At 35.2% G+C, this 17,929-nt stretch overlaps 6 protein-coding genes across 6 annotated transcripts; 2 read left to right on the top strand and 4 right to left on the bottom strand.

The window, feature by feature from the left end:
* Positions 1–748: 748 nt before the first annotated feature.
* Positions 749–2,026, top strand: PHYBLDRAFT_77417 (hypothetical protein). The gene has a single exon (XM_018443253.1). The coding sequence runs from the start codon at positions 911–913 to the stop codon at positions 1,736–1,738; it is 828 nt and encodes a 275-aa protein (XP_018286646.1). The 5' UTR covers positions 749–910; the 3' UTR covers positions 1,739–2,026.
* A 469-nt stretch (positions 2,027–2,495) lies between these two features.
* PHYBLDRAFT_173026 (hypothetical protein) lies at positions 2,496–3,318 on the bottom strand (the record flags this gene model as incomplete). The annotated part of the gene is made up of 3 exons (XM_018436927.1): positions 2,496–2,547; positions 2,915–3,025; positions 3,173–3,318. 3 exons carry the CDS (start codon positions 3,316–3,318, stop codon positions 2,496–2,498), a joined length of 309 nt encoding a protein of 102 aa, XP_018286645.1.
* A 2,368-nt stretch (positions 3,319–5,686) lies between these two features.
* PHYBLDRAFT_183117 (hypothetical protein) lies at positions 5,687–7,656 on the bottom strand (the record flags this gene model as incomplete). The annotated part of the gene is made up of 6 exons (XM_018438719.1): positions 7,495–7,656; positions 7,312–7,404; positions 7,197–7,226; positions 7,057–7,116; positions 6,720–6,923; positions 5,687–6,636 (listed from the first exon to the last, which is right to left on the bottom strand). Exons 1-6 carry the CDS (start codon positions 7,631–7,633, stop codon positions 5,687–5,689), a joined length of 1,476 nt encoding a protein of 491 aa, XP_018286644.1. The 5' UTR covers positions 7,634–7,656.
* Positions 7,657–12,268: 4,612 nt separating this feature from the next.
* PHYBLDRAFT_150202 (hypothetical protein) lies at positions 12,269–14,147 on the bottom strand (the record flags this gene model as incomplete). The annotated part of the gene is made up of 2 exons (XM_018432433.1): positions 12,269–13,286; positions 13,345–14,147. The coding sequence occupies 2 exons, from the start codon at positions 14,145–14,147 to the stop codon at positions 12,269–12,271; spliced, it is 1,821 nt and encodes a 606-aa protein (XP_018286643.1).
* A 114-nt stretch (positions 14,148–14,261) lies between these two features.
* PHYBLDRAFT_77419 (hypothetical protein) lies at positions 14,262–15,989 on the top strand (the record flags this gene model as incomplete). Its single annotated transcript, XM_018443254.1, has 3 exons — positions 14,262–15,023; positions 15,410–15,687; positions 15,772–15,989. 3 exons carry the CDS (start codon positions 14,262–14,264, stop codon positions 15,929–15,931), a joined length of 1,200 nt encoding a protein of 399 aa, XP_018286642.1. The 3' UTR covers positions 15,932–15,989.
* A 416-nt stretch (positions 15,990–16,405) lies between these two features.
* PHYBLDRAFT_63492 (hypothetical protein) lies at positions 16,406–17,657 on the bottom strand (the record flags this gene model as incomplete). The annotated part of the gene is made up of 4 exons (XM_018441126.1): positions 16,406–16,705; positions 16,975–17,065; positions 17,208–17,289; positions 17,537–17,657. The coding sequence occupies 4 exons, from the start codon at positions 17,655–17,657 to the stop codon at positions 16,406–16,408; spliced, it is 594 nt and encodes a 197-aa protein (XP_018286641.1).
* Positions 17,658–17,929: the final 272 nt, after the last annotated feature.

Genomic DNA, 17,929 nt, shown 5'->3' with positions numbered 1-17,929 from the left:
GTCTTGTTTTACGTTTAAATTGTGGTATTCTTTTTTAGAAGTTTTGGAATAAGCTAATAGAAAAAGGATGAAATGAGATCCGGATAGAGTTGTTATTAAGAGTATACATGATAAAGAGAAAATAGTACATACATATATACATACGTGTGTGTATATGTGTGTGTATATATGTGCCTGTCTGTGTGTATATGTATATATAGTGTGTATGTGTGCGTGTGCGCGCGCTCTTGTGTTAGCATCGTGCTCTCCGGAGAGTACAAGATGTGTGATGAACTACCTTTTTTTTTCTTCCTCTTCTTTTGTTTCGCTTCGTGTTTTTTTATTTATTTCAATAGCATGTTTGAAACATTTGAAACACAAGAAGGACCGATTAGATAGATAGATGCTTAGTTGGTTGGTATATAGATTTAAGCTTATTTATATATATATATAAATCATTAAGCAAATAAGCATTGCAAGTACTTAAAATAACTATTATAATAAATATATAAGCTGTTTGGCCAGTGCTTTTGGGATGGAACAATATGAGTTTTAATATCCAAATATTTAAATCGTTAGAATAGCAGTTGGTAGTATGGAGAAAGGAGAGAGAAAGAGAGAAAGAGAGGGTGGAATGACCTGGGTTCAATGGGTGTGAAATGGTGTGCCGTTGTGTCCGTTCTTGGGCTGAATGTGCCACCTTATTACACAGCTTAAAACTCTTTTATTTTTTGCCTTTTTGTTTTTTCCTTTTCTCTTTCACTCGACCCAAAAATAAAATAGGCCAAAGAAAAACAGCCAAAAAATAATAATAATACTACTACTACTACTATTTGCTGCTACTACTAGCATTCATAAGACGGCCACAACAAACACAACAGCCATAAAATCCATAACAACAGCAAGCAAATAATAAGATTAAAAAATAAGAATGTTCTTCTTGGACCTTAACGACAAACAACTTGTTCTCACAGCCTCTCACCTATGCCTTCACGACGTTATTCAACTGAGCCGTGTAAATAAGCGACTCCAGAACCTGGTGTACAACAACACCAGTGTGTGGACAACCGATCATCTCTTCCCGGAAGGCGACCCCTCCATCACCGACCGCTTTGTTGCCCGTCTTGTGCCCCGGATCACACGTTTCTATGGCATCCAAGCCCTGCGTCTGGTGCGTCTTCCGCTGTCCTGGTCGGGTTATCTTCGGATCTTTGATCAGTTTGCACACTCGATAGCCTACATTGACCTCGTAACTTCAGGGGTTTGCCTTTCGGACCTCATCTACCATTTGTCCATCTTTGCGGGAAATCTGGCAATGCTTCAGCAGGACAATCGGATCCCGATCACATTCAGGCAGTATGCGGCCGACAGTGAGGAGTATTGTTCGGCACTGGCGGCTACGGGATACCTTGGCCAGCAATCATGGCGCAATCTCACTCCACTGCTGTCATCCCTGGAACTGGACGACCCCCCCTTTGAGAGGCTCGTGCAATTTCGTGTTTCGAGCACAGACCATGCAGAGGATGAAAATGCCCAGATCCATCAGCTTCATTTTCTGACCTCTTTTCTGGCAGGAAAAGCGCTTGCGTTTCCACCCCCTCAACGTACAAATACCCATTCGCAAGCACATCATCACCATAAACGCTCTCGAGATGAGGAGCCAGTTATTCCAATTCCTTACCCAAAACATCGTCGACATGATCTAGTTTCACCTAGTATGCACCACAGACCTTATGAAGCATCTTCTGGGTACACTTGATAAATTTAATAAATTTATAAATTTATAATATATAAATTTATAATATATAATATATAATGTATAATATAATATAATATAATATATACATGTATATCATTTCTGCATTCATTCACTTTACCTTGCTTCACTTGCTCACTCTATTTCTCATTCTATTTCTCACACTCTCACACACTTTGACTTTGACTTTCACTCACACTCACACTCATACTCTCGCTCACTCATTTATATATACATATACATATACATATACATATACATATACATATATAAATATATATCAATTTTATTTATTTTTTTATTCTATTCTATTCTATTTTATTTTATTTTATTTTATTTATATATGTGTATATATATAGTATACAATTTATATATAAACATTCAATTCTATTATACTGATTTGAAATAAAGTTTTTTTGTTTTTTTTTACCTTTTTATTTTGTTGCTACGTGAACATGTCAAAAAGAAGAAAGAAAATAAGAAAATAAGAAAACTTCAACTCTAACCCCACTTTTTTTTTGGCATTTTAATTTTATAATTACAATCATAATTATAATACATAATTATACGTATCTATTCACTTGCGCCATTTGTTAAGAAGGGCCAGACCTTTCAAGGGGGAGGGAAAGGGAGAAAAGAGAGGGATAGTATAAAGGTAAATGTTAAATATAAAGGGGTTTGGGGGTGAAGGATGAGGTGCTTAAATGACACTTTCCTTTATTTTTTTTATTTTTTTTTAGTATTTGATTATACTGAAGGTTTAAAGACCTAATGTCATGGTACTTGTAATATCAGTGCAAGAAGGAGCGTGTCTATTTTATTTATGTATTTTTTGTATAGTATATTATGTTACGTGGTACTGTACTGTACTGTACTGTACTGTATATTTGTACAAAGAAGTATAAAATGTATTTGGGAATATGTATATACATGTGTGTATAAATATAAATATAGATATAGATATATAAAATTTGTTACTATGATACAACAAAATGATACGAAAGGATGATTGATTCCCATGGTTTCTTGTTACTCTCTTTGTATGTATCTATGTATACATTATATTTCAACATATTTGGTTCAAGGAAGTACATTATCTTACCATGACAAAGAAGAAATAAAGACATGCCCCTTCTTTCTCTTTCTCTCTTTCTCTTTCTTTCTTTATTTCTTCCTTACTCTATATTCTTTTCTGTCTCTTCAATTCCCCTTTTTTTTGTTGATCCCTTTCGACTATTATAAATCCATAATAGATACATAGACTTAAGATTTTTCTTGCTCAGACTATCCCTTTTGAAATTTGTGTAAAGCATATATATATTTTAAGAACCCAACCCAACCCAACCCAAACCAAAAGAGAAAGAGAAAGAAAAAAAAAATTGACGCGTATTTTGGATACTTAATCTAATTTAATTTTTTCGGTTTTGTAAATGTTACCACCTCTTACTCTCATTCCTCCTCAGAAACCAGATACAACCGTGTCTTTGGAAATCAAGCCATTGAACTTGGATGGTGGCCAGTGGTAAATACTTGATACTATTAGAAGCATGCAAGATACATTTGTAAATCATCGTATACTTCATGGCATTTCTATAATGTGTATATATATATAAAGAACAAGGCAAATGAATTAACGATCCTTCTCTTCTTTTTGTTTTGTTTTACTGTGTAGTGTCTGGTGTGGCAAATATGGTCACAAAAGACGAAGCTGTCCACTGCTCAAGTAAAGCACAAACCAAAAACAAATTGATTTCGATATCATGCCAATCCTTCAACAAATTTCTCTATAGTTCAATTCGACTCGACTCGATTCAATTCAATTCAATTTAATGCGATTAGATTCAATTCACTTTGACTCAACTCTGCTCCAATTCAATTCAATTCGACTTGGTTCAATTCAATGACACTCTGCTTCAACACACTATATGGTCCTCTTCCTCGCGCTCTCTCTCTCTCTCTCTCTCCGTATATATATATACACAGCAACTAAAAAAAAATTCAAAAAAAACACATGTTATTTTTGGCTGTACACTGTCTATATGTTTTTCCTTTTTCCTTTTGTTTTTATTCCTATATCTTTGTTTCTTTTCTTTTCTTTGTTATTATTATTATTTTCTACAGGCCGGTGATCAAGCTGATATTTCTTTATTTCATTTTTCATTTTCTTTCTTTCTTTCTCTCGATAATATAAATATATAAATATATAGATATATTATAATGGACGATCTTGTATGTATTTCTTTTATGATTTCAAAACAAACATATATAAATAAATAAATAAATAAATAAATAAATAAAACGTTGACATTTTAACATTCTCAATACTACTTTGGTAATTAAATTATTACTAACACTATATCATAGCATAGTATAGTATATTCTGCACAATTCTCCCGCTTTTATTGACCATTATAATTATCGGATGACTTTTGAAAGAAAGAAAAATATTACATATATCTTGCCTTTGTCTTGTATTTATGTTTTTGTTAATGGTAGTTAAGAAATGGCCAATTTTCTATCATGATACTTAAATCTATATCTATTCTCAGGAAAATAAGATCTGCAAAGCACACTATTTTGCGCAATAAATATTATTATTATTATTATTTTTAAGAGTAAAGAAAAAAAAACAAATAGACTCACAACTACAGTTAACATCTATGATCCCCCTTCCATTTCTCCCCTTTTTACATATTAGTTATTTATTTCTTGTTTTAATGCTCCTCTTTATACTACATTTTTATATTTATATCTATATTTATGATTAAAATTAAGGCGTAAATATGACAGAGTAAGAAATAATAATAATAATAACATATGACAAATAATTAAATAATAAAATGAATATTCAAATTCACTATGGATACCATAGCTTATTTTTACTTCTTTTTATAGATAATTATAATCAATTCTACAAGTTCAAGTCCATGACTCTAGAATCTAAAATATAAAATCATATGTATATTATATATTGAATGTAGAAATAAATAACAAGGAAATAAGGGGAAATGGGAGAAGAAAGAGGGGGGGGGATGGAATGACAAAGTAGTGTTATTTTTTGTCAATATTTTTGCTGTTGTTGTTGCTGTTGTTATTTGGTTGTCAAGGTCCTGTAAAAGAGTCTGGGCATCATTAAAGAAAGTTAGTAAATAAAAATAAATAAATCAAGGGTCAAGCACGGACTTTTTTTGAATTTTCTCCAATCCACTCTCCCTTTTTTAGTCTGTAGCAATAACTTCAAAATAGACATATTAGGCTGTGGATATCTCCTCATAAAAATAACAAGATCACTAGCTTGACACTCCCTTTATCCTTCTTTGTTGTATTTATAGTCTATTACTATTTTTTGGAATAATGAATCATAAACTATAGAGAGAAATGCCCTCTGTACTGATTAGTTTATCCAACTCTGTCAGTCTATTTTTATTCCATGTCAAAATATTAATATAAAACAAAAAAAAACCTTGATTTGTACAAATCATTTACAAATTTACAAAGCCAAACATAATTGGATACATTAGTGGACATTTTGTAGTAAAATATAATAATAATAATAATAATAATATTTTTTATTTTTATTGACCAAATGAAATAAAGAAAATGATAAAATGCAAATGTTGTTTGAAGGGGAGGGGGGGTAAAGTCAATTTTACTTTTTTGCAGCAAAACCTACATATACATACAAATTACATAAACATAAACATAGCACACAAAAATGTAGATACAAATCGTCAATTGAATGAATAAATATTAATATTAATAATAATATAAGAAAAGGTAGGGTAATTTTTTGTGCTTTACTATCCTCTATATTTGTCCTCTTCTGGTTCTTCTTTTGGTGTGTACGCGCGCGCGTATGTGTGCGTGTTTGTAATTGGAGTGTATGTGTGTGTGTAGTGCTTGCATGTTTGTGTTTATGTGTGCTGTTTGTTTTAGGATTATATTTTTTCTTTACTCGATCTGCTTTTCTTCAAGTTCAGAAACACTGTCTTGCTGTTTGCGACGGTTCTTGCGGTCCTTGACTTTTTGGTAGAGAGCCTTGAGGTTGTCTGTACCACGGAGGATCTGGTAGAGAAGGATACAGCAGAAGGTGGGCAATCCAATGCCATCGAGCTGGAAGTTACCCCACTTCAGAGTCGTCTGCATCGAGGCACCGATGACAACCGGAATACCGGCCACAAGCATGTTTCGCGAGTCCTTGAAATCAACGCCGTTCTCGACCCAAATTCTTGCTCCAGACACAGTAATCAAGCCAAACAGAATGATCGACAGACCGCCGAACACACCGCTCGGGATCGTGTTGATTGCAGCACCAAACTTTTGAATGAAACCCAACAGGACAGCAATGAGGGCAGCAATAAGGAAAATGAGAGTCGAGAAGACCTTTGTGACAGCCATGACACCAATGTTCTCAGAATAGGTTGTGGTACCGGGTCCACCGCCGGCCGAAGACACGATGGTCGAGATGGCGTCACCGAGAATAGCACGTCCAAAGTATTTGTCAAGCGAGGTTTCGGCCATGGCACCGACAGCCTTGATGTGGCCCAGGTTTTCGGCCAGCAAGACCACACAGACAGGTACGATGGTTGAGATGGCCTTGGCTTCGAATACAGGCTTTACGAATGTAGGGGCTGCGAACCACTTTGCGTTGTAGACTTGGGTGTAGTCGATTTCGGGGGCGGCACCGGTGCGACTGCAGGCAAAGTGAATCAGGTAGCCAATAACCATGCCCACCAAAATAGGGAGACGTCTGAATGCACCAGGGGCGTAAACGCTTGTCAATGAGATGATCATGATTGTTGTAAAGGCCATCCAGCCGTCAAAAGAGGTCTGGGTTGCGCTTGTGAAAGCAGAGGTGGACAAGTGAACACCAATAGTCAATACGACAGTTCCGGTGACAACTGTAACATTATTATTTTTTTAAAAGAAAAAAAATTATCGTGTGTGAGTGTGTGAATAACTTTAATTTTTTTTCTTTACATACCAGGAGGCATGATGACTTCAATCCATTGATGGCCTGCAATAAGAACAATGACACCAATGGCAGCAAGAACAAGACCGCAAATTAGGATTCCACCTGCAGCAACATCGATGTGGGGATTGGGGCCGGCAGTTGGAGTGTAGGTATATCCGGTAGATGATGCAACGACGCCAATGAAACCGAAAGAGGAACCAAGGTAAGAAGGAACTAATTGGTTGATAAAAAGCAAAAAAAAAAAANCCNNCCTTTTGGGGGGGGGGGGGGGCGATGTATAAGAATTAAATCCAATGAAATGAAATGAAATATTGAGTTGATAAGTTAAAGAGAAAAGATTACTTGCCTCTTCCACCTGTGATGCAAAAGAAAATCAGGGTTCCGATTCCGGAGAAGAATAGGGCAGCTATAAGTGAAAGTAATTAAGAGTTAGTAATCTATTCCTTTACTATTTTATTTTATTTTTTGGTTTCTATGGTTACTTACTGTTGGTATCCAAGCCCATCAACATTGGTGCTAAAAAAAAATTAAATTAAATTGAATTGAATTTATGATTTAGTCTATGAAAATAATAATAATAATAATAATAGAAAATATTTACCAATAACTGTAGAACCAAACATTGCCAAGACGTGCTGAACACCCATCAATAGACAATGAAATACAGTAGGACGTTCTTCAATAAATACAGGGCCTATACAAGAAATAGATATAATAGAAGAAATCAAGGGGTTTAATATACATACAATATAAACAACAATTGTTTAACTTTATTTTATTTTACCTGACGTCTTTACTGTGTATCTCGGAAAATATGTTTTCCAGAAGGGTCCAGGAGCAGTTCCAAGACCACTGTCTTGCAGGTGTCCGGTAGTATTGATCTTGTCATTCTCTACAGAAGGCAAATAAGTCTGCTTGTCCATATTTTTTCTTGTTCTTATTAAAATAATAAAATTAAGGAATTCAAACTGTACAGTGAAAAAAGAAAAAGAAAAAGAAGAAAATCCGAAAAAAAAATTGTTGATCTTGTTTCTAGTTTCCAACCAAAAAAAAAAAAAATAACAAAAAAAAAAAGTCCTTTTTTTATTTAAATGTCATTGAACCAGTAGTTTTGCTTTCTTCTTTTTTTTTTTTTATATATATATATATTTTATAGTCCGAGAACCAGACAGTAAAAAGGTATACAAGCACATACACACACACACATACAAAAATACAAAAATATCTATATGTGTGTGAAAGGAAGAAATAGAAAAGATAAGAACCAAATAAAGACTTATTATTGATAGACAATCCTTAAAGAAGATTTCCAAGAATCTTAAAAAAAAAAAAAAAAAAAGAATATCATTATCTCTTCATGGATTTGGTGATTTCAAGGGTACACTTTCACATTGAGATCAATTGCATGTCCATATAGCCGATTTATGCCAAAAACTAGTAGCTGTCCGTACGGAAAAGGTAAATGAATAAAGAGAATCAATGTGAATATAAGGCGGTGTATTAGTGACAGTTGCAATGTTCAACTCTTGAGGATAATGATAATATAAACATATTAGGAAATTTGATCGATTGCACATACGCGGGGGAAGAATGGCTTTTTCTTTATTTATAATACAAATATATATGTATATATATATATATTTGGGTGTACAAAAGCTGTATATAGGCCGGTTGATTTTATCTTTTTGATTTTTTTTTTCCAAGCAGACTGCCTTTCCAAAACACACTCCCACTCAAAAAGACAAAGGATATTGATCTTTAGGATCCGATTTGAAAACATTATTAATTTTCTATTATAAAATGAAAATAGTACATATTGTAAATATACTGTATATATACATATTTATATTCATTATAGTCGCCTCTATTACACTCTAGGAAGCTATCACCATCAACAGTTGATAATAATAAAGAAAAAAAAGAAAAAAAAAAAAACAGTCTTTTCTTCTTCTTGTTTCTTGATTATCATACGAGGTGGGGTAAGTTCTGGGGACCCTAGATTAAAAGAAAGTATATAGATAGAAACGCAGTGGTATAAAATATCGATTTAACATTCAATTCCAAACTCATCCTCACTCAAATCACTCTCTCTATCTATATATCTATTTAGACAATATACGTGTGTATGTGTGTCTCAGTTCTGTTATCTCTTGTACGTCTAATAGATAGGAATCCCTCTTTCTCTCTTAGTATTCCATCTCATCAAATACCATATTAACTTGACACTATATTTCTTTATTTTTCAAAAATTTAAATTTTCACTTTTTTTTTTCTTTCTTTCTTTCTTTCTTTCTTTCTTTCTTTCTTACTGTTTGCTGTAAAAAGTGACAGAACTTTTAACAAGTAAAATAAGTCACTAAAGAAACACCCTTGAATTAATAATATAATAATATTTATAAAGAGAGAGAGCCAAAGATATAATCTAAAGACACTCGTACAGTAAAGTAGACTCCGATAAGATAATTTCCTTTTCTGTACATTCTATATCCAATAGAATACGTGTATCTAAGAAAACCGTATATTTAGCCGATCTATAAATAGATATTACACTATAATTGGCTGACTATGTAAACCTTTTTTTTTTTTTTTTGGTGTTGTTGAGCTTGTGATTATAGATTTGTCTACTACTTGTATAGAATAGCTTTATTTTATTTTATATCTTTAAAAGTTATGTGCACTGGACTTTTAGTCTATTGGTTAATATATATATCACACCCAAAGATTTTTTTTGTAAACCTTAAGATTGTTTTTGGAATAACGCACTATTCTATAAACAGTAGTCAAGTTGGCCAACAAACCTTCCTTATATAGAATACACAGCAGTCGTGAGGACCCCCCAACCCCCTCCCCCCATTTTGTGAAATGGCCAAAAAATGTTCCTCATTTGTAAAATCTGTATTACGTAAAATCTGGTCTGAAAAGGTTTGAAATTTTTATTTGAGAAATAAATTGAGAAACAAAAAAGCGCAAAAAAGTGCAGAACTAAAAATTAGAGCAAAAATACCCTTGCAATACTAAATAATAATGTAAACAATATAAGAAAAAACTATGTAATAGCCCAAAAATTGTAGTAGTAACGACTGTTTACTACGATGGGAACGGAGGCAGTAAAGAAACAGTAACAGATGGAGAATATAAAAACTATAGAAATGAAGACAAAAATTAATATTAATAATAAAATGGGACATGTTCAAACATTGAAATCTTACCTCTTGAAAGCAATAAAGAATAGATTCCACTATGACTTACCTAAAGCAAAAAGAAGCACAAAGTTAATAATAGAAAAACAAACTCAAGCTATTAAGATAAAGATATTTACCTTCGCTAAAGAACACAATGGAGCTACTCAAAATGACCGTAATCTAGAAAACAAAAGTATTAGTAAAGGCTTTATAAACCTATAAATGTACTCTGTTAAGAACAATACCTTGTTTCAAAGTAAAAGGGCTTCTAATAAAAAAGTAGATACATATTATATTTATTAGTACTTACTTGAACTAAAAATGAAAAGAAAGAAAAAAGAAATAAAAGAAATATACTAATCCTTCAGTTAAAATGTCAAGTGCGTGACGTCGGTTGGGATTTTTTTTGGGGACAAAGTTTTTTTCTTGGTTTTTATTAACTTAGTATTTTTTTCTACAATACAACAAATTTTACAATGAGTGGGAATAATCACGGTCTTTACAAATATTTTTGTAGGTATTGGTCTGATACGGTGCAAAGTACTAAGAAATTGATATTACAAACAGATGAGAGGGAAAAAAACCATAAAATAAGAAACTAGAAAGCTTATTCCAAGAAAAGTCTTATCACCATGAATACCTTGGCTGCTGGCCTTCGCAAGTACGAAAGTCTTTGGTCAATTCTGAATATCCTAAGCCAATAAAATCTCTCATTTTTCTTTTTTTGCATTTGCTCTGTCGCAAAATATATTTTTTTCTTTTTCTCTGTCACAAAACTTCTTTTTTTATTTTTTTTCTGTCGCAAAAGGGTTTATTCTCTTTTGCTCAGTAGCATATAAAATATTTTTGCGCAAAATCTACCCAAAATAGTCTAAGACCCTTTTTTTCTTCTGCTTTTCTTATTTTTATTTATTTATTTACAAGTAATCAGCCAATTGAAATAGATATTTTCGTTTGAGTAACTGTCTGAAACTCAAAACTTCTACGTATTTTTTTATTTTTGAGCTTGAACCTTATTACAGCCAATAAGCACCCTTAACTCAAAATTTGGCCAAAAAAATTACCATAAACAGGTCAAAAGTCTTTGGGTGTGATATATATTTGTGAAGATTATCCGGAACTGTTCGGACCGGGCCATTTAATATGCGTTGTATTTCTATATTTTATATTAGCCAACACACAGACGTTGGTGTACACTTTTTCCGGAAATTATTGGTGCAAAAATAAAAATCAATTTGGTGCAAAAATACAAAATTATTTGGTGCAAAAATGGAATGCACCAAATGCACCAAAAAGATGAATTAAGCAGAGAAATGGTAAAAAAAATTGCACCAAATTTTATCTTTGTTTTTGCACTAAATAATTTTTTATTTTTGCACCAAATTTATTTTTATTTTTGCACCAAGTTTGTTTTTATTTTTGCACCAATAATTTCCGGAAAGAGTGTATGTATCATATAATATTAGAGAAAAGATTGACAATAGAGACCTTCATGCATTCAAATTTTTCAACAATTTTTCAAATTGTCGGGTACTACACTAAATTACTTTTTAAAGTGGAGTCACTTTGATCAGATGAGACTTTCTATGTATATTACCGGACATATAATTATCACTAAAATTACAAGGAAAGAAATTAAATATTTTCCTCCTTTTTTAAAGTGATTTGTAAAGGCAGTTTAGTAGAAGACAAATATAGAAAATTATTGACCAAAAAATTTGGAAAAGTTCACCTCAAATTTTTCAAATATTAGAGACCTTGGTGAAACCTTTTAAAACATTTGTAGGAGTTTAAATCATCCGTATAAGGAAATTTGGGTGTGAAAAACGCGAATGTTTGATAAATTTTCTCAAAAGTTTGTCAAACTTGAAAGAAATTTTTCAAACATTGTAAAACATAATAGACCAATCATATTGTATTATTTCTTTGTTGCTAAATGCACGAATACATTAAGCTTGAAAATATTAATAGTTGTAATTTTAACGTATGCATGTAAGAATATAAGCATCCTTCAGTATACTTTTCTCTACTTATTTTTTTTCATTATTTTTTTAATAAAGCTAGTATTAATATTTTTGTTCTAACATAATACCAAGAAAAAAATGACTATTATTTAATAAAAGTTAACGAATCTCTCATTAGCTTGATTATATGAAGCAGCATTCGTGAGCTTAGTACTACTCCTTTTCCGACAGGCAACGATTACCAAATGTATACTATGTATGAGACATGATATTCCGACAAAAAATGTTTGATAGAAATTCATATTTGGTAACTCGGCGCCTAAATGTCTCTTATCGTCTCACCAAGGTCCCTATTAACAGGGTAAGAGGAACTTTTCCAATTTTTGTCTGTCATGTTACACTTGTTTTATTTTTAGATTTGGAAAATTTTAAAAGTTTCCCTTATAAAGCAATAATTTGCACTTTTCCAAAATGCATGAAGGTCTCTAGTATCAGCAAAAGAACCAAGTGACAACTTAGGGCCACGGTTGAGTTCTGGCCACACTATGTATGCTGTCGTCGTTGCTGTTGTTGTATTTACTGTCGCGCCCGACACCACCAGCCCAACCAATTCCTTGACATCCGCCAGGTGAACTACCTTTGGCTTCATTTGCCCATTTCGCGCCACCGGCACACCATTGTACAGCATCGTGCTATACACCAACACCAAAGCAAGTGGCCATCTTTTTCCCTCATTGACATGCTCAAAGAAAAGAACAACTTTGACAAAGAAGTCTTTTAGAGCAGGAGACGATCCTGGTCTTGCGTTTGTTGCCTTGTTTACCTGCAACTGAAGGCGAACGTGGTGGGCCTCTCTTTGTACTTTGTGGGCGAACGCAGAGTCTATCACACAGCCATTGACAAAAGCCTTGCGGCTTGTTGTCAAGGCTGGATCAATCGTGCTGCATTCCACTCCCTTTGATTCATAGAACTTCGCAAGAAGAACTGGGAGACAAGAAATTTCTTCAATGCTGTCATGAATCGTTCTACATCCCAAAGGCCCCCAGAACTCAATGTCTGAGTCAACGCCAACATGCTCACCTTCCTCAGTCATCGGCCAACCAGCAGACTTGTCATCGTATTGCAATATTCTTGCTGTTGTCCTCGCCTTAACTACCGAGGCTCCGTTTACATCCACACGTCTTGTACGGGCAAGTCTCAGCATGATGTTCCCGGCGTTTGCACCAATAGCAGAATTGCTTTTTATCGACCGAGAATATTCTCCAATGGCCCTCTCTAGCGACCTGGCGCTGTACGCTCTGGGAGTGCCAAATGCACCCATCATCGCCGGGTAATTCTGCAATAGGTGTTGGTTGATAGTGAATATCTCTATTCCAACTTTACCATTTTGGAAATGACCTTCCAGGCACGAATTCCGCTTAATGAGGTTTCTAAGAGAAAGATCAGAATAAGTTCCAAAAATAAAACTCTGAATAACACTAAACATACCTTTTTATAGAGGTTTGTTCCTCTACTGATAACTCCCAACTCATGAGTAGAGTGCATGCTTGCACAAGGCCAAGCAATGCCTTCCGTGCATCTTGATCGTGGACACGCTCCGCCACCAGAGTGGGAACCACAAACAGAAGGAAATCGGCCCAGTCCACAGCCCGGAAATATCCTGCGTGTCTTGCCACGTCCCTCCAAGCACCATGGAAAGATGTTGGGATCGATCCTCTTGTTCCTTCCATTGCCGCGCCTATCTCCTTCTGTGCTCCAGCAGAGAGGAAAAGGGGGTGCTTAGATCCATACTTCCCGCAAACAAGCCCCCAGACCTGCTTGCCGATTCCGTGACAAAGACCATGCATCTCATCGAGGGCAAAGAAAAATGGGCCTGTGAATGACGTCAATGAAGCGAATGGAGATTGTCCTTTGAGGCCCTTGCACAGCACACTATCCGGGTTGAAGCTTCTGAAGCTCTCTACGGTGCGGATGGTGGTGCCTGGCAAGGTTCTGAAATATTGGCCATGACCTGGAGTTTGTCCAACAACGTTGCAGATACGACAGCCATTTTTGCTTGTATGGCCAGCATGGCATGCCAGCTTTGCCAATGCTGGAATGTCACCAGTTGCCATGAGAACATGGACTTTTGCTCTCATTGTTTTCGTTGGTTTTTTTATCACCATTCCGTCTGCTTGCAGTATCTCGAGCGATTTGATGGTCGGCTCAAGAAATGACCAGAAGTCGGCAGGTACAGTTGCGGAAGGGATCATTGCGATCTGGATCATTCGCTTGCACTCGTAACGGACCATTGGAGGAAGGTTGAGCACGGTGGCATGTAAAATGGTCACCGAACCAGGAACCTTGTGTGGAGCAAAGCCATCAACTGACAACGAAATGGCGATATCATTCTCATCAGAAAAAAGATGCTTGCACTGCAGAAAATTTTTATTGACTTGCCCCTTTCTTTGCTAATACTTGGTCAAATGAGACGAACTGCAAACTATTCCTCTACAAAAGCTCCGTCAAGAAAAAAGCAGCGTGTTCTGGCTGCTGATATTCAGTGGTGTATCAATAACAAGGATACTATTACACTGAAATCTTTCACGGAAAATTTCGGCTTATTAGACAAACAATATACAGTTAGTCGATACACTTCAATTATCAACAGCCGCCATCTTGCAGTGGATCAAAAACGTTTGCAATCAGAATTGGATCTTTCGAAGAAATCCGAAAAATTTAAGTTGTATTGGATGGAAAGGACGCGAAAACTGACCCAGCTAGACGTTGATGTCAAATGCACGGAATACGTCCATGACGCCGCTGAACGAGCAACGAGAGCACTTTCCTCCTTTTCCGCAGCAAACGATACCACGAAAACAACCAAGGTCGAGTCCACAGTGGATACTAGTGCTACAGAAACTGTCGCGGCTACTGCCACCATATTAGAAGACGTTGAAACCCCGGCCCAATTAATTCCATGGATTTTTAAGGGCGTGGATGTGGCAGAGTTATTCACAAAATTCAAGAAAGCCGTTCAACGAATATCGACAGACCGGTTGTTCTTCATCGAATCATCCATGCACGAGCTTTTGGCCTTGTCGAACATCTTTCTTTTATGCCCTGACCAATACAGCACACTGCTCATCAATATTTTTACTGAAGATGTTCTTTCCGATCTTGGAACTGTTGACTGAATCTGTGGATTTCAACCAGGATATGAATGATGATACATGTATGAAACTATGCCGAATAATCAACAATGTGGAGTCAAATAGACTTTCAAAGGACGATGCGGATATTGATCTTTTGATGCTCAGTAAGAGCCTAAACCCCTTTGAACGATCTTTGGTGTTGGGCATTAAAGCTGGGTAAGCCATTACGGAGAGTACGATAGTGACAAAAAACGCCTTGAAATTTTTTAAGAACTTAGCAATTTTTTAATAGAATGCGCAAACTGCCTCTGAAGCCCATCAAGACTAGGAAATCATTTGGCGAATGTGAACTCTTCACCATGTATTATGATCCCATTTTGTCTGCCTTGTTTTCCGATCCAAACAAAAACGTCTTGTAGCGATGGTCAAATGTCACAAGTGACGAAAGTGGGGAAATACGCCCTGATGCCACTATTTCCGAGATATGTCAACTTGATTTTGGGCCAAGCCGTGGATATGGCGAAGTCAAGTTGGCGAGCCACACCACCGATAACCATGCTTTATGTCACGATCTCCTGCGTTTAGCAACGTTAGCCAAGGATACTATTGATATGAACAAACTACAGGCTGCTTTGACTTTTCAAATTAACGGGTTTAATATCACTTTTTACTTGTCACGCCTACGTCATGATGGAATGTATGTTATGCAGGAAATTGGCCGGCTCGCGTTTCCACGCTAATTGGAAGAATTAGCATCCTTCGTCAATTTGAAGAACATTAGCACGTTGCTGAGGGTAGCTGAAGCATTTTGGCGTTTGTGCCAGCCTGTAAATGATGAAGAATTGTGGAAAACAAAGCGTCGTCCGACCTACCCTACTATCTACTCTTTGATTGATGCCAGCAAGGATCGACATCGCTTTTGTGCCCTCCATTTCGAATGATAAATGATAGTGCCACTCTTTTTTTTTTCTTTTTTAATAAAGTGAATATACCAATTATTGTAGTGCCAATCACAATGAAATAATGTAGTGGCGATCAGAATGCATCTAACAAAAAAAAAGGAGTATGTACGAGGGAAAAAGATCATTCTACATCGACTGAATTTAAACGTAGATTGCTTTCAATAATCAAACATAAATCACGGTATTATGAATGTCTTTTTTATGCTTCTCAAAAATTCTATTAACTTTTCTTTCGTACTGTTTCACCCATATTTGTGCCTTACGAACGTAGATTCCCAACTGCTTCCCAGCAGCAAAAAGCGCTCAAACACTTCTCAAGCAAGAAATTAAAAGATTTATAGTTCTGGTCCGTGTATAGCGGAGAATTACCCCTGGTCGATGCTTCTGTCATTGCTACGTTGGTTTCAGCGTTTAAGCTGTCTTCTTTATTTGTATGGTTTCAGTTTTATTGTTTCATTCTTGACACAATTGAGGCAAATGTTGTGTAGAAGAACTCAATGCTTCAAGACGATATTGCTCCCTGTCAACAATATAATCCATGGGTTTGAATCTGCCAAGCTCATCAACAACTGTCCCTTTTCCATCTTTGTACGAAAACTGAACACTCACTATGATGGAGGTTCCGGTGTAATCGTAGTAAAAGAAGAAAATATTAGGCGAATAGGTCTGGTGCGCTTTATATGTCCCAGAAAGATGCCAAGGTCTACGCGGCATCTGGTTTGTCACCAGGGCGACGTCTACTGGTAAAAGTTGCTATATACAACCAGCACAACGCCAATGAGCCGGGGGAGGGCATTTAATTAAAAGGGGAGCCTCTGAAAAGTCTCAATGGGCGGTGAAATATGTGCCTTTATCAATATGCCTTGGTTCGGAGAAGTTATATATGACTGGATAATATGTATGTAAGTATTTTAATTTGAAGAATTAACCGAAAGAAAATAGAAAAGAATATTAAAGTAATGGTTGTTTGGCTGGTTAAATGATAGAATATAACTGTCGGGTGATTTGGTTATTGATATCACCCCAAATTTAGTCCCACAAATTGCAGCGGTTATTCTACACCTCAATAATAGATCCTTTTTAAGATGTTCTCCAGCGTCCTCAATGTATTGCCTAAAAAAATTAGGATCGGTTCAATGAACAAATATAGGAATACCAGCAATTATTATAGTATCAATGAAAAAATAAGCATTAATAAATAGCCGTTGTTCTGGTGAAAGTCGATCATCTATCTAAGCACGAACATAGTAATTACTGAGCTGGATCGATTTTAGGAGAGGTAATAAAGCAATACAAAGAGTAAAAGACACTAAATTCAGCCTCTAAAATGACAAGAGCTATTCTCATCGACAGTTTTACAAAAACTTTCCACCCACATTTTCTCTCTTTCTAACAACTTCTCTTTATTTTCTATATAAGACATAATAAAAAAATTGGCCACTCGGGCCTGAGTATGCAAAGACGAATAGGTCTGAAAAGACAGGATTTTATGAACCTCTTCATTATGAAACCTCCACTCGTATATATCTTCTTCACTTTGGCACAACTGTGGAGACAGTATATTAGTATTAAATTATTTCTTACAGTCAGAGCATCCGTAGCAGTAGCATTTAAATTTGGTTTTTCCCGATTTAAATGCTTTTTGAAAATGCTTTTCAAAAAAGTTGCCTGCAGCAGTAGTATTTCCGACAGCATCTAATTCCATGTTCTGTGATTTTTATGACCTTGAGCAATGAAATAGATGCTCAATTTAGAAACTTGCCGAGCATTTAAATCGTTTTTCTTTGTTATTTTTTTTCTTTAAATCAAATAATAGTATATAATAACACTTACAAAAACTCACAAAAAGTATGCTCACTACAAAGCTGATAGTCTTGAGAACATTTAACTTGTATTTTTTATATTAAATATAAAAGAAAAATATTTAACAATAATGAATTTTACTAGTGAAGAAGACTATACCAGATAGTACAGGAT

The sequence above is a fragment of the Phycomyces blakesleeanus genome (assembly GCF_001638985.1).
Source record: "Phycomyces blakesleeanus NRRL 1555(-) unplaced genomic scaffold PHYBLscaffold_24, whole genome shotgun sequence".
NCBI lineage: Eukaryota > Fungi > Mucoromycota > Mucoromycetes > Mucorales > Phycomycetaceae > Phycomyces > Phycomyces blakesleeanus.
Note: the sequence above shows the minus strand (reverse complement) of the source record. Positions and strands in the feature narration are given on the sequence as shown.